The sequence below is a fragment of the Durio zibethinus genome, chromosome 11 (genome assembly GCF_047325235.1).
Source record: "Durio zibethinus cultivar Kanyao isolate XHJ-2024 chromosome 11, ASM4732523v1, whole genome shotgun sequence".
NCBI lineage: Eukaryota > Viridiplantae > Streptophyta > Magnoliopsida > Malvales > Malvaceae > Durio > Durio zibethinus.
The window spans coordinates 1,571,223-1,587,845 of record NC_143172.1 but is presented as its reverse complement, the minus strand read 5'-3'; the positions used below and the strand labels follow the sequence as shown (position 1 = coordinate 1,587,845).

General features: G+C 35.9%; 1 protein-coding gene across 1 annotated transcript; it reads right to left on the bottom strand.

The window, feature by feature from the left end:
• Positions 1-7,050: 7,050 nt before the first annotated feature.
• On the bottom strand, positions 7,051-15,152 carry LOC111289613 (beta-amylase 3, chloroplastic-like). Its single transcript, XM_022880802.2, has 5 exons — positions 14,667-15,152; positions 8,887-8,980; positions 8,579-8,789; positions 8,062-8,172; positions 7,051-7,927 (listed from the first exon to the last, which is right to left on the bottom strand). The coding sequence occupies exons 1-5, from the start codon at positions 15,112-15,114 to the stop codon at positions 7,142-7,144; spliced, it is 1,650 nt and encodes a 549-aa protein (XP_022736537.2). The 5' UTR covers positions 15,115-15,152; the 3' UTR covers positions 7,051-7,141.
• Positions 15,153-16,623: the final 1,471 nt, after the last annotated feature.

Here is a 16,623-nt window from a genome sequence, read left to right as displayed (position 1 = left end):
TTATTGCAATGATTGATTATAATATTTTTAATTACTCTATGCAATCACACCTTAACATTATAATGCTTAAATGAATGTTTATTTTATGAACATAATCTCATGTACCTTTGAATTGTTACTAAACTTAGTTTTTATTTTATTTTTTATAGATTGATTCTATACTACACTTAAGTTAATTTCGGTCTATCCTTAATTTTTTATAGTTAATGTCAAATATTTAGTACTTAAGATATTTTTATGAAACCAAAGTCAATATTGCTAAGAAATATTAATCTTGAAGAAAAGAAATTATTTGATATATTGTTAGTTAAATTTTTTTTATCTTCACAAGCGAGTTAAGAAATTAACACATCACTTATTTTTTTTTTAAATTTAATTTTTTAATATACTCTAAAGCCTAAAAAGTATATGTAGTGTGAACTCTAAAAGTATTAATAGTGAACGATATAAATACCCTTATAAATTTTAAGAAATAACAAATTTACTTTTAAATTTCTAGCATTATTTATTTATTTAATAATGATTATTTGTCATTAAATATATAGCTTTTATTAGTTAGTTATTTAAATTTAAATCTAAAAGTGTTAAAAATGAATAACATTAATAATGAACGACATAAATACCCTTATAAATTTTAAAAAATAATAAATTTACTTTTAAATTTTTAGCATTAATTATTTATTTAATAATGATTATTTGTCATTAAATATATAACTTTTATTAGTTAGTTATTTAAATTTAAATCTAAAAGTGTTAAAAATGAATAACATAAATATCTTTATAAATTTTAAAAAATAACAAATTTATATTTCAATTTCTAGCATTTCTTATTTATTTAATAAAGATTATTTGTCATTAAAAATATAGCTTTTTATTTGTTAGTTATTTAAATTTAAATCAATTAAAATTTTATAAATAAAATTTATATCAAATTAAACTATATTAAAAATTTATTTGTGGGATATGGTGTGCTTGTTGTCAAAAATTAAAATTTTTTTGTTAAATTTCATAAGTAATAATTCAATCAAATTAATATAAAACACATTATCATCCTATGGGTTGTGGCATAAATTTTTTTCCTGTTTCTCAATTACTAATTGTTTTAGTCTAAATTATTAGAACATAATGTGCATACCCCAAAACATTTAACTTTATCTTAAGTAAAGCATATAATTTTTCATTTTCAAGATATAATCTAATTTACTCTTGATATTTTTTAATGGCACATATCACAAGTCCTTAAATATATTTATAATTTTTGTTTATTTATTTTAGATTAATTGAAATTAAAGTTCATACAAAATTATAAATTAAATTATAAAAAAATTATTCAAAAAGAGTAATACGTGTATTATGGTAAATTTATATGTTTGATTATTTTTATTTTTATGATAAATATAAATTTTTATGTTTAATGATTACAATGATTGATTATAATATTTCTAATTACTCTATACAATCACACATTAACATTATAATGCTTAAATGAATGTTTATTTTATGAACATAATCTCATGTGCCCTTGAATTGTTACTAAACTTAGTTTTTATTTTATTTTCTATAGATTGATTCTATACTACACCTAAGTTAATTTTGGTCTATCCTTAATTTTTTATAGTTAATGTCAAATATTTAGTACTTAAGATATTTTTATGAAACCAAAGTCAATATTTCTAAGAAAAATTAATCTTGAAGAAAAGAAATTATTTGATATATTGTTAGTTAAATTTTTTTTATCTTCACAAGCGAGTTAAAAAATTAACACATCACTTTCTTTTTTTTAATTTATTTTTTTAATATACTTTAAAGCCTAAAAGGTATATGTCATGCGACTAACTTCATTGTGAAATTTAAAATTTATATTATCAATATATTTTATGATTTTTCCTTGAAAAATATAAATGTATTTTTTTCAATTAAGAATACTCTAACATATTTTTGTGTTTTGAAAGTAAAAAATATTGATTAATTGTGTGTGTTTTGTTGAATGATCATAGCTTTGTTAGTTCTCTAATCGATTATTATATTCTTTGAAATAATAATGTTATAGTTCATTTTATTTTATTTGTTTATATACTTAAAATATATGATTAGTGATTTATATTCTTATCGTGACAGTATCTATTTAATAATGATTTATATTCTTATCGTGAAAGTATCTATTTAATAATGATTTGTACTTTTATAAGCATGTTTATCATATATAAATACATATATCAGCTGTGATATATACATAAAAAAAATGAACTCCAAACAATATTAAAAGTAATTTTTTTAATTGGGTAGACTCCTATTAATAATACACTACATGCTAATCATGCATATTTAACTAATTATTCAATTCATAAAGAAGGAAAGATTGATAATTGAACTCATTAATTGTATGATAAAAAATTTTAAGTATGAAGATGCGAAATAAAATATATTTATTTATATAGTCTTATAATTAAGATAAAAAATTAACTTAATTGATAAAATTAAATTATGTATATGTAAAAATAAGATAAATGAATCGATTAATATTTCATATAAATCCTAAGATTACTAAATTAATCTTTTTATCACTCAATGGATCAATATATCATAATATATATGAAAATGAAAAAAAAAATTTAAATTATAAATGATAGCGAGAACTCTGATTTTTTTTTTTCAATTAATATGTAAAAGGCGCTTAATTAAATAGGAAATTTTAAATAGAAAATTTTATAATTAAAAAGATGTTTAATATATATCTATATTATATATAAAATGTGATAATCTATTGAATTATCTCTACTTATTTTTATTTAATATTTTTTTAGCAAATTAAAATATTATATACTTTTTATTTATTTTTTATTAAAATATCTTAGTTAAGTCATTCATGCCCCACTTAATGTAAGCAATACAGCTGGAAGATTTAAAATAGTTTTTCTATATATGAATATTATAAGGTTTGTAACACATTTTACCTATTAATGTATTTTATACAATTAAATTACTTATAGAGGATTTAGTGATAAATAAATTATAACATATCAGTAAATGTATAATATTCCATTTATCTTAGTTTTTTGTCTATCTTTTTTTTTTTGGGATGTCTCAAAATTTTGTTTATTTTTTGTTTTAAACATCTAAAACTCTTACTTTTTTATATTTTAAATTATTTTTTATGATTTTTTTTTTTACTTTTTAACATTAAAAATCATAAAACTTTAATTTTATAAAAAAATTAATTTTAATATTAAATACATTCAAATCAAAACTTTTTTTTTAACTCCATAAAAGTCAATACAAGACAAATAAATAAAGACAGAGAGAGTAATATAAAAGCAAATTATTTATAATTTTATTGTAAATTAGTGATAATTTAGACAACATCAGCAATAACTTTATATTTAATCAATAATAATTGTATATTAAATTATGGATAACTTAATAATAAATAAATAATAATTTAGTAGTAAATAATTGATAAGATAATTGTATGCCAATGATAACTTAATGATAAATTATTTATACATAATTGTAAATATATAATAATATAGTAATAAATTAATGATAATTTAATAAAATTAAGTGATAACTTAATAGTAAAGTAATGATGACTTAGTTGTAAATTAATAATAATTTAATAATAAATAAGATTCAGTTTAATATTTCTTCAATCAAAGTAAAATTGTCACATTTTTAATTTTGTTGGTCAATTTTTTAACTTTAATAACTTATTATTTTATATTTATTATTGATAAAAATATGAAAAAAATATATTTTAAAAACTTTAAATAAAGTGGTTTCTAAATATATGTTTTATAAAATTTGATTTATTAAAATATTTAAAATAATAGATGTTAAAATTAAAAATTTTTAACAAAAAAAAGTTAACTGTGACAATTTAACTGTGATAGATAAAGGGAATAATAATTATTTTATTATTTTTTATTGAAATTTTAATTTAAAATTTTTGTTATATTTATTTTTTAAAAACTTAAATTTATATTTTCAATTTAATTTAGTATGATGATAGTTATTTTAATTTAATTACTATAAAAATAATAAAATTATTTTATTATATTAGAATTATAATTTGATTAATAATTACATGCATAACACGCGAAAGAAAACTAGTATATATATATATATATATATTTGCGCTTATATTCCAATCGAAGTACTGTTGCAAATTATCGTTGGTTCTCAATCTTAAACACTGGCTACCTTCACTTGGCGTTCATGTCGTTGGACTATCTTTACTCATCAAAGGACTTCCATGTGAAAGATACCATAATCGTTGAAGCAGAGATTGAAACAATATCAGTTGTAAAAAATTTCTCCCAAAAGAATTGAGGGACTTAGTTACACAAAGTTGCTAGTTTTCTTCAATCATAATTTTTGGGTTTTTTTTTAATTGGACTTTTATTGACAATTATTAGTAAAATTCTAATTTCTAGTGATCATTATTTTTCTTTTTTATTTTTCTAAATTTTCACTGTTTTAACAAGTGATGTATTGTTTCTCTAGTTAAAAAAAAAAAGGTTAAATTCTTAATCCAAGGCGAAAATTAATTGGGCTAAGGGCTTTTGTTATTTGGGCCAAAAATAATGGCAATTTAATCCAATGAGAATTAGTGAGCCCAGTTGTGGCCCATATGATTTTATTAACCACTCCGTTTCAGTTATCAGAAAAACAAAAAAAAGGAAAATGGGAAAAATGTTCACGCTCTTTCAAACGGTTGCCACCGCCGGTGTCTTCTCCGCCGTTTCTTACAATTAGGAATCGCTTCGCCAATTTTTTTTATTTGACTTGCTCGGGGATCTCAGTCTTTCAAAGTGTAATTTTTTTTTTGTTATTCAAAATCTTTGATTCAGGTAAGGATTCATGTTTGGCAGAGAATTGGCCCGTGAAGAACTGGGAGACTTGATCGAAACTCTTCGCCGCAATAATTCCGATTTCTCCTCCACATTCTGGATCGGTTTTTCCAGTACAATTTTCTTCCAAATGTGATAAGATTGACTGACAGCAAAAAAAACCTTGAATTTTGAACTGATGACGTAGAAAATTAAATGGACAGCGTTTTCCATTTCTTTTTTGAAACGTTGCCGTTTCGCTTAAGGAATGTAGAAGTTGGCTTCTTTTCTGGGGGTAAGATTCCCTCGTTTGGCTTGCCACCCACATTCCCGGAAATGTGATTTTACCACTGGAATGAGCAAAAAGTTATGATTTTTCTTTAAAATTGTGATTAGGGCAGTCACTGCAGCTCTCTCCCTTATTCTTTCTCCCAAAATTAAACCCTAGTGGCACGGCATTCCCCTTCTTTACCACTGGGAATTTGGCAGGACAAGCTCGCTGGAAACGCTACTCTATCTTATAGCTCGAATATTCCATCTCTCCTTGAAAATCAAGTAATTTTGAGCATATCTCTTTCCATGTATCGTGGTTCATATATCTTTTCCAATTTCTGGATTTGGGCTTTTCTTTTATTGCTTCTCATTCAATGATGAGGCTTTCTCTTTGGTTTATTTCAGATTTTTTGTGGTTTTTTTCCCTCTTTTTTCTGTTTATGAGTGAAGTGAACACAGTTTCTGGTTTATATTTTAAAATAGTTTTGATCTTTATATCAAGCTCTTTTTTTTTTTTTTTTAAAGAATAGTAAAAACTAGGTGCAAAATGGCTTCTCCATTTTCATATTTTTATTGGTTTGCTTCTAGTTATAGAGTGCTTTATGTGATTACAGATACTATAGTTTGTGTTGTTTAAACTGAAACCTTGGGACTAAAATGAATGTTTATTCTATTTCTATCTATTATTTAGTTCCCATGATGGAAAGATTCTCAGAGGAACAACTTGCCATGCTCGCAACTGCTATAGCATTGTTTATAAAGATGAACAAGATGATGTAGATTATCACTGCTTGTGTTGCTTCTTATTATGTGAGATGGGCCATAAATAGAAAGCGTAAAAGTGTCAGTGATAGTATTTATGAGAGGCATCCCATTAGAAGACTGGATTTTACAAGGATTGATTCAGATTTGACGGGTGCAGCTCATGAAGCTTTGAATGAAATTCAAGTTGAAGGAACTGAGGAACTGTTGAATACAGAAAATCTGGATAATATTGCAAAGTCAAAATTTGTCATGCAGAGCCTAAATGGTAATGGTGAAACCTTCAGTGGTGCAGCTACAAGAAATCAACTGCTTAGGGAGACATCCATTCCTCGAAGGATGGTTAGGACTAGAAAAGTCAGGATGACCCATTGTTTAACGCAATAGAGAAACTTGGTGAGAGATGTCAGGATCTAAGTGTTGAGCTTGGTAAATTGGTTAACCATTTGCAGTACTTTGCTGAAAATGCAGCAAGGAAAAGGAAAGTATATGATGTCATATCTAAGATTGAAGGACTAACGGAGGAAGAGGTCATAAAGGTTGGAGCTATTATAACCTCTGATACTGCAAAAACCAATTACCTCTTTTCAGTTCCAGATGAATGCAAAAAACTTTGTGAGGAAGCTACTAGATGGATACCAGTAGATATGTTTGGGTTTTAGACGTTGGAGGCATGTATTAGTACTTTTGTATTAGCTATTAACTGTTGCAAAAATATTAGTACTTTGACATATTGTTCTAGCTATTAACCGTTGATTAAGAACTTTTGACTTCATTTCCTTTTTGTAACCGTCTGCATGAGGTGGTTTAATTTGCTTGATATTGGTTTAATATAGTCCATTTGAATGCACCAAATTGAAAAATATTGGAAATGTAATCAATGAAGTAGAAATAAGAACATTCACACACACACACACACACACACATATATATATATATTAAAAAAACATTTATAAGAATTTTAGATCTCTTTTGGATTGATTTGAATGAATTAGACTGATTCAATCTTCATTGGTGAGCAAAACAATTGGAAGATCTTAAGCATAGATTTAATGAAATCTCCACATATTTTTTGGAGATCCCATCTTTTTATTTTGGTTTCACCCATCAGCTAGTTTGGTATATGATACCAAATATTATGGTGTATATGTAATGGACTATAGTCCTTTTTGCTCTGTTTCGCTCCTTCTTCTTTTTTTTTTTTTTTTTTTTTTTTTCAGCTTATAAATATAATACAATAAAAATATAGTTTTGTTCGTGGACCCTGTGCATAGTTTCTATACAAGAGCAGCCTCCTTCATTTTCTCGACATTCTTGTCTCCGATGAACCCAATGTAAAGGTTTGTCCCCCGGGAGTCCCACTCTGAAATTCGCCTACCTCCTTCAGACATGCTTTTCACAAATTCCACCAGGTGCCTCCAGTTGTCCCCTTCAAACAACCTTTTGTTCATTCTTAAATATGTAAATGCACTCAATCCGTTGCCTGAATCTGATCTACTTGTTGCCAAGACCTGTGCATATGCACCGGCATCATACCTCTCTAGTGCATTTTCTCCTGCAAGTTCGACTCCTGCTGTCTTTGTCGCCATCTTTACTTGCCGGACTAATCCTTCTGGTGAACAGTTTGCATGCTCAGGTTGTTCCCCATCTCTCATTTCCATGCAGGTGAAGTTGAACACAACTCCGTTTTTTCTGAACATTTGTGCTATTGGTAGGTAACCGTCCCGATATCTAGTATTATAGTATCCTGATGTTAGTTCGGCAGCATGAGACCTTGTTCTGTAATGCCAGTGAATTCCAGCTACCTTTCCAGATAGTTTTGCTCCAGTTCCATGAAATGTTCCTTTTGCTGCTGCAAATATTCTATCTCCATGCTCTAGCAGCTTTCCAGAGTACCACTCCAGGAAGAACTGTCCATACTCAGTGTTCCATGTTCCATCCCTTCGGAAAAACCCAGTTTCTTCAGGAACTTGCTTGTAGTGACCAGAATCACGTGGCCCACCTTTTCCCCATTCTTTCTTCCCAATGGTTTCTGCTGCTGCTTCAAGGGAAGCTCTCATATACTGTAATGTCAACATTTAAGCTTGTTTAGGAATCAAATAATCTAAGTTTGACCATTCAAATTTTGTTATTGTTTCATTATATCCTTCCCAAAAGATAATTAAGGGAGAAAATTCATTTCGTTCATCAAATTTACCTTGTCATAGCACTGAAATTCTCCAATTCCAGGAAATTTCCATATTCCATTGCTTTCTGGATAAGATGGGTATCTCAGCTCCCCGCATGGGCCCATCCCCACTTGAATTTCCTGAAATAGAAATCCCATTTAGATTTCCAGCGTTTCCCAAAAATAAAATTGACACCACTTGAGTACAGAAATAAAAGAGCATAAAACTAGATATTGATGTTTGATATTTTAAACATGATGGTAGGCGCCTGTGGTCCATCATTTGGATGGCTTTTAGACTCTAATCGTAAACAATGGATGATATGATTTTGACACCCTTGTTTAGTTCCTTTAGTGATTAAATTCCTTTTTTTTTTTTCTCTCTTACCCTTTTTAGTATTTATTTTTTTAGTGTATCTCCATTCATCCATTCACTTTGAGAAAAAGATTATCCTGTTGCTTGATATTAAATACATAGATAACTTTAATAAATGAGTGTGGAAATTAAACAATTTGGAGGAGTTTGAGTTTTTTTATAAATGCTTACCACAATAACTAGTCCCAAGTAATCTCTGAACCTCTCACGGAAGCTCCTCATGTAATCTGTGTAAGCCTGAATAGGTGTTCGTCCTCTGAGAACAGGTATGGAGTCACAACCCAAGGAAATGTACTCAGGATTCCTCCGCCCTGACCTATCAGTGTAGACAAGGTCCGGGTTCTTGCTGATTTCTTCTAGCACCCATGGAGGTAGCGGGATACTAAACATTAAAGCAGACAAGTTTTGGTTTATGTTTCTGAAACCATTTTGCAGCATAAGAATTTAAATAATACATAAATTGCATGTAGAAGTAATACCTGCAAGAGTCTCCGACATTCCCTCCACACTGATGAAAAGACATGACAACTTGAAGCTTTAGACCATGCTTTTCGACCATTTGCACAAGCTCAGTGTCACGGACTAAGCTTTCTCTCAACAAGCACTAGCCCGTGTGGCACTTGAATGGACGCTTCCACCCAAGTCAGCCTTCAATAGATCAAGATCTGAACAAATAACCATAAACCGTGGTTAGTCTCAAGCATTCACAATAAGGCACAATATACCGAGGTCAATCTCAAGCATACACACAACAAGGCACATTCACATCGAGAAAGAAAGAAACACATCGAGGCAACAATCGGGCATTCAATCGGGGTGAATTATATTATAAACGGGAATCATACATCGGGACCTCCCACCATCACCAGGGCCAGGGGGGCAGCCCTTGGTGGGTGGCCTAAGCTCGCATAGCACCCGGTGAGACAGCCCAACACTACACTGCCGGCTCACCCCCCCTAAAGAGCCTTAGAGATTTTATAGCTATGCTACCAGTAACCGTTACAATGTTTGAAATAGGGACACTTTTCCTAGCACAAGGGATCTACCCGGCCATGGCCCTATACATGGGTGGCTCATGGCAACCTAAGTCCCAGTCATGGCCCTATACAAGGGTGGCTCATGACATCCTCCCCCACCTATTCTATCGACGTCCTCGTCGACTTGCTGGCTTGAAATTCTTCAATCTTCCTTTGAAATCTCTGGAGGTCATGTTCTCTCTCCCAACTGGTTTCTTCTGGTCCTAAGCCCTCCCACTTCACTAAGTATTCCCGTACTAGTCTTCGAGATATCTTGGTTTCCCTGTCAGCTAGGATCTCTTCGACTCGACGCTCTGAGGGTGGCTTCATGGTGATGGCGACTCTGGTTGGCTCCCTTCGGCTAATATTTGTAGGATCTGCATGGAAAGGCTTCAGGTTGCTTACATGAAATACTGGGTGCACCTTCATCCACTTCGGAGGGTCGATTTTGTAAGAAGCGTTCCCCACCTTGGAAATGACCCTTACTGGACCTTCATATTTACACACCAGTCTACGATCTCTCTTTCTTAAGAACCTGGTTTGTTCTGGGACTAGTCGGACCAGTACCAAATCACCAACTTGGAATTGCTGAGCTCTGCGATTCTTGTCTGCCCATTTCTTCATCCACTTTGATGCCTTCTCCAAGTAAGCTTGTGCAATCTCTGTGTTTTGTTCCCACTCCTTGCTGAAGTTGAAAGCTCTCGGATTCTTTCCTTCATATTGTTCCAAGGAAGTGTGGGGTAGCCTTGGTAGTTGTCCAGTGACCACCTCAAATGGGCTCTTGTTAGTGGAAGAGCTCTTGTTGTAATTGAAGCAGAGTTGAGCAACGTCCAACAATGAAGGCCAGTCCTTTTGGTTGGCTTGGACAAAGTGTCTCAAATATTCCTCCAACAATCCATTGAAACGTTCCGTTTGGCCATCGGTCTGAGGATGGTAGCTCGAAGAGATGTTGAGTTGGGACCCCAAAATCTTGAAAAGTTCCCTCCAAAAGGACCCCGTGAATCTCGGATCTCTGTCACTGACAATGTTTTGAGGGAGGCCCCAATATTTGACCACATGTTTGAACAATAGTCGAGCTGTGTCTTCTGCTGTACAATACTTGTGAGCGGGGATGAATGTGGCATACTTGGAGAACCGATCAATTACCACCAAGATAGTTCCAAGATCCCCAACCTTGGGTAGGCTCGAAATGAAATCGAGGGAGATGCTTTCCCACGGTTTAGTGGGTATCGGTAATGGTTCCAGCATGCCCGCAGGTTTCCTCTTTTCGACTTTGTCTTGTTGGCAAATAAGGCAAGTCTTTGTGTAGTCCATCACATCTTGTCGCATGTGGGGCCAATAGTATCCTTGTTTCAGTAACGCTAAAGAGCGTTGCCAGCCTGGGTGTCCCGCCCATGGGGTGTCGTGGCATTCCCTCATCAGCATCTGTCTCAGCCCTCCTGCTCTCGGCACAAACACTCGAGGCCCCTTGGTCCACAAGACATCATTTTCTTGCCAGAAGTATTTGGATTTTCCTTCTTCCACTAGTTTCAAGATGGCACCGGCTTGTGGGTCATTCCCTAGATGATCTCTAATCAACTTATGAATGTCCGTAGTGGCTCTACTAGTTGCCATTGAGGCCATTCTTCTGAGGGCCGCCAACTCTGATCGTCTGCTCAATGCATCCGCCACTTGATTGGCCTTTCCAGCGGTATGCTCAAGGTGAAAGTCAAACTCTGCTAAGAATTCCTGCCATCTAGCTTGTTTCGCCGTAAGTCTTGGTTGGGTGAGAAAGTGGCTAACGGCTGTGTTGTCCGTCTTCATGACAAAGTGTGAACCCAACAAGTAATGTCGCCAAGCCCTCAAGCAATGAACCACCGCCAGGAGCTCTTTTTCTTGGGCCGTATATTTCCTCTCCGCTTCGCTTAGCTTCCTACTTTCAAAGGCTATTGGGTGATGTTGTTGTAAAAGCACACCTCCAATAGCAAAATCTGATGCATCCGTCTGAACTTCAAAAGGCTTTTCAATATCGGGGAGAGCTAAGATGGGATCTTTCATAATAGCATCTTTCAATCTCTCAAAGGCTTCTTGGCACTCGTTGGTCCAGCACCATTTATGCTCCTTCTTCAATAACTCTGTGAGGGCCGTGGTCTTGTGAGAGTACCCTTCCACAAACCTTCTATAATAGTTGGCTAGTCCCAAAAATGAGCGGAGTTCACTAACATTCTTTGGTGTAGTCCACTCCTTAATGGCCCTAACTTTTTCCATGTCCATTCGAATGTGGCCACGTTCGACAATGTGACCGAGGAAGTGGATTTGGGTCTGTGCAAATGCGCATTTCTTCCTTTTTACATATAACTGGTGGTCCTGCAGCCTTTCAAAAACCCGACGTAGGTGTTCTTGATGTTCTTCCAAGGTGGAGCTGTACACCACTATATCGTCTAAATAAATGACCACAAATTTGTCAAGGTAGTCATGGAACACCTGATTCATCAATGTACAAAATGTGGCAGGAGCATTGGTTAGTCCAAAGGGCATAACAAGGAATTCAAATGCGCCATACCGTGTTACACAAGTGGTCTTTGGCTCATCTCCCTCAACGATTCTAACCTGATGGTATCCAGATCTCAGGTCCAGTTTGGAGAAGTACTTGGCCCGACTCAATTGATCAAATAAGTCGGCTATGAGCGGGATAGGATATTTGTTTCTTACGGTGACTTTGTTCAGGGCCCTGTAGTCAACACATAAGCGCAAACTCCCATCATGCTTTTTCTGGAATAGCACTGGCGCTCCGAAAGGAGCCTTTGATGGTCGGATGAACCCGGCTTGTAGGAGCTCATCTAACTGTTTTCTCAGCTCGGCCAACTCTGGCGGGGCCATGCGATAGGGAGCTCTAGCAGGGGGTTTTGCTCCTGGGAGGAGCTCAATTTCGTGGTCCATTGCTCGTCGAGGGGGTAGAACCTTGGGCAACATCTCTGGCATCACCTCTTTGAATTCTTTCAACACCTTCTTCACGCCGTCGGGTATTGGTTCTACTTCCGACCCTTCTTTGTAGATCGGCATGGCCACAAAAGAGGGTTCCCCTCTTTTTACCCCTTTCTTGAATTGCAAAGCCGAAATCATTTTCTTCCCACTCTTTGGCAAGATATTGGCTGGCACCACACAAGGGTGTTCTCCTAAGAACAATAAGCAACTAGCAGCGGGGATAGGGATGACCTGAGCCAACGTCATGAAGTCCAATCCGAGGACGACATCAAAGTCATCCATAGGGGAGACTGTGAAGTCTACCTTCCCTTCCCATGGCCCCAACTGAGTTGTCACACTTTTCGAGCTTCCACTGATCGCAAAGGCTGGTGAATTGACCGCCTTCATTCGCCCACAGTCTTTACTAATCTGAAGACCACACCTTTTTGCTTCTTCTGGTGTGATGAAAGTGTCGGTTGCACCCGTATCCACCATGGCCTTGGTGGCTTTCCCATTGATCGTCAAGTTCACGTACATCAAGCCTCTACTTTGCTCTTTCTTTATAGTGTTCAATTGGGTGCGGAGGGCACTAAGGAACCTTATTGAGCCCATCCTGGCTGGCTCCTCTTCAGCTTCTTCAACGCCCTCTGGCGCTTTTGCGGACTCTTGGGATGAGGTCCTCAAGGCATTAAGGGCTCCTCGATGCGGGCATTCAGCCACCCGATGCGGCCCCTTGCAAAGAAAGCAAGCTAGCGGTTGCCTAGGCTTGAACATTCCTGCGTTGCTTGTCTTAGACTGGGTGCTATCTCGCCCAAAAGACCTCCTGTCTGATCCCCCATTGAAGGGTCGGTCCAACCTAGTTACCTTTCTCCCACTCCCAGGATTAAAGTTACTGCCGGTTGGTGGAGGATTTTTCCGTTTTAAAGAGCCATCACTGAAATCATGAAGACGTTCCGCTGCAGCCATGGCCGTGGCCACATCTTGCACTTTTTGCCTTTGTAGCTCTGTCCTCGCCCATGGTTTGAGGCCCTCAATAAAATGGAACAACTTGTCCCTTTCGGTCATGTCCCTAATATCCAGCAGCAAGGTAGAAAAGTTCCTTACGAACTCTCGCACCGTTCCGGTTTGCACCAACTCTCGAAGTCTCTTCCGAGCCATGTAGTCCACATTCTCCGAAAAAAACTGGCTTTTTAGTTCTCGTTTCAGATCCGTCCAAGTCTTAATCGAGCACTCGTCATCGACAAACTTGGATCGCCACCATAACTTGGCATCCCCTGCAAGGTACATCGATGCCATTATCACCTTGTCTTCCTCTGAACTTGTGTGTACAGCTCGGAAGTATTGTTCCATGTCGAACAAGAAATTCTCAAGTTCCTTCGCATCCCTTGCCCCCTCATAACATCGAGGCTCCGGCACCCTGGGCCTTTGTCCCCTGTCCATCGAGCTCGAACCCGAGCTGGCCACAGCCATTTGTAGGATGCTCATCTGGGCCCTGAGCTCCTCAAACTCCTTATGGAGAATGTTCAAGGCATCTCTAGCCTCCTCGCTCACATTGTGGAGAGTATCGGACAACTCCCGCTGGGTTGTCTCGATCTCCCTCACTCTGTCCTTTGTCACCATATGAGTTTTCATTGCGGCCACCGCGGCCTCCAATTCCTCAATTCTCTGCTGATGATCCGGTCCACCACTTGTGGCCATCTCATCCATTTCTCTAGCACTTCTCAACCGTGCTCTGATACCACGTGTCACGGACTAAGCTTTCTCTCAACAAGCACTAGCCCGTGTGGCACTTGAATGGACGCTTCCACCCAAGTCAGCCTTCAATAGATCGGGATCTGAACAAATAACCATAAACCGTGGTTAGTCTCAAGCATTCACAATAAGGCACAATATACCGAGGTCAATCTCAAGCATACACACAACAAGGCACATTCACATCGAGAAAGAAAGAAACACATCGAGGCAACAATCGGGCATTCAATCGGGGTGAATTATATTATAAACGGGAATCATACATCGGGACCTCCCACCATCACCAGGGCCAGGGGGGCAGCCCTTGGTGGGTGGCCTAAGCTCGCATAGCACCCGGTGAGACAGCCCAACACTACGCTGCCGGCTCACCCCCCCTAAAGAGCCTTAGAGATTTTATAGCTATGCTACCAGTAACCGTTACAATGTTTGAAATAGGGACACTTTTCCTAGCACAAGGAATCTACCCGGCCATGGCCCTATACATGGGTGACTCATGACAACCTAAGTCCCGGTCATGACCCTATACAAGGGTGGCTCATGACACTCAGCATACCCTTCCCAATTGTACTTCAAAGGTCCATGTTTCTCTACCAAACCCCACCAGGCATCGACCATAACTCCTTCCACGCCTGCGCTCTTTAAGGCCATCAAACTAGCATTCATTGCCCGGGGCTTATTCAAGTTACCTCCTAGAGTTATTGTGTCAAGTGGCAACATCACAAAAACAGGCACCTTGGAGTTATTCTCATCATGGGAAATTGTTAGGCGATGTAACTTCTCCCTTTTCTCACTATTCCTCCCTTCATTGATTGAGATTTTCGCATGAGAGAGCTGTGCTTCCTGCACCCGCATTGACATCGAATTCCTTGCTCGTAGACGACATGGTGGCTTCATTTGAGCATAGGAAGTGGTGCCTAAGAATTCATCAGGAGTTTTGAAGCTTTTGGTTTCTTTGAGATTAATGAAAGAAGTAGAAGAACGTAATTTTAAGGCCATGTTTCTATTTGCTGTTTTGGGAGATGAAGAGAGGGAAAAGAGATGGGGGACTAAATGAACATGGTTTGCACTTATTTATATAAATGAAACTGAGTTAAGTTTTGTGAAGAAGACAATGTTGGTGGGCTCTGCTTCAAAGGGGAAAAAGTGCAAAAGATCAAAACAAGTCAGCTCAACTTTTCAAGGTCATATTAGCTAAACGTGGTTATTCCTTATCCATTTTTAATAAATCAAAATGATAAAAAAAAAAAAGTTTCAGTTTTTAACTGTCGCCAAAATCCCTCATTTTGAAATGACAGACTCTTGTTGATTGTTTGGGTATTTCGGTAACCATTACATCTTCAAAGTTATAGATAGAATTTTCTATATATTGTCTTCTGTTATGCGACAAAATCATACTTACTATAGGAATGAATTTGCTCATGACCAGCCTGGAGGTAGCTGCTGCCGGTGAAAGTAACTGTAATTTTGCTAATTCAGTTATAAATTTGCAACCAAATTATTAGCTTGGGAACCAATGGATGGTACAACTTTCCAATGATCCAGCAAAGCTGCAAACTCCAAGCAAGTTAGCCTCTCTTTGGTTTATGTTCTGTACTGTCTATTCATTTCTGTGGTTGAGAAGTTACTAGGATTTCAATGTTTCTTGGCTTCGGTGGGTTTAGGATAAGAAAATTGAAGTCTGTTTTCAATTGCAAATGCATGTGGCTGTAATTAAGTCTATACTTCATTTTTGGTTAGACTTTTCTTTCCGTATGCATTGATCTATCCAAAGTTGGAACTGCTCCACTGATTTATAATATATGATTATGCTTTCACTTGATCAAACAGTTCCATCAGAATTGTTACCCTGATCAATACTGGTAGGAGCGAAGTTCGTCCATGTCATTCATGCATAATATCAATGGAAAATCTATCAGGGGCCGAGTAGCATATTAAATGTTACACATACAGGTTTCTGATGACTGAAGGCAAGCACAGCATGTGTTATGTTTCTCAAATCTCAAATACAAATTGGACTTGATCCCATATTGTATAGCAGACGTGTGAGAATCATGTGTATGGACTATGGAAGCTAGAGGTCATTTGTCTTAGAAGAGCAAACAAATGTAAGAAATAAGGTGCCGATTCGTCGGTGGCAAAGAGGAAGTATTCAAATTTGATATAGTGAGAATTGAGCAGCCTGTCCTTGTTGAATGGAAATATAATTCCGAATCTCTTATACCCCTTGACATCGATAGCTTGGTCTTTTTTTCAGGTGAGGACTATTGAGCTTAGCTGTTGGCTCACCATTACATATTTTTGTGGAGCAAATTAGATCTTATCTCTTCAAAGTTTTTCTCAGCAGGAAAAATAATAATAAAGTGGGGATGAATACAACCTTTTGGAACATTAAAAATGGGAAGGAGAAAAGGGTGTTTCGAGTAGCCATATGAACTATGAAGCATGGGCCACATTTTTCCTTGTCTATAACCAAAAAACCATAGAGCATCTCTCTCAAAGAGAATC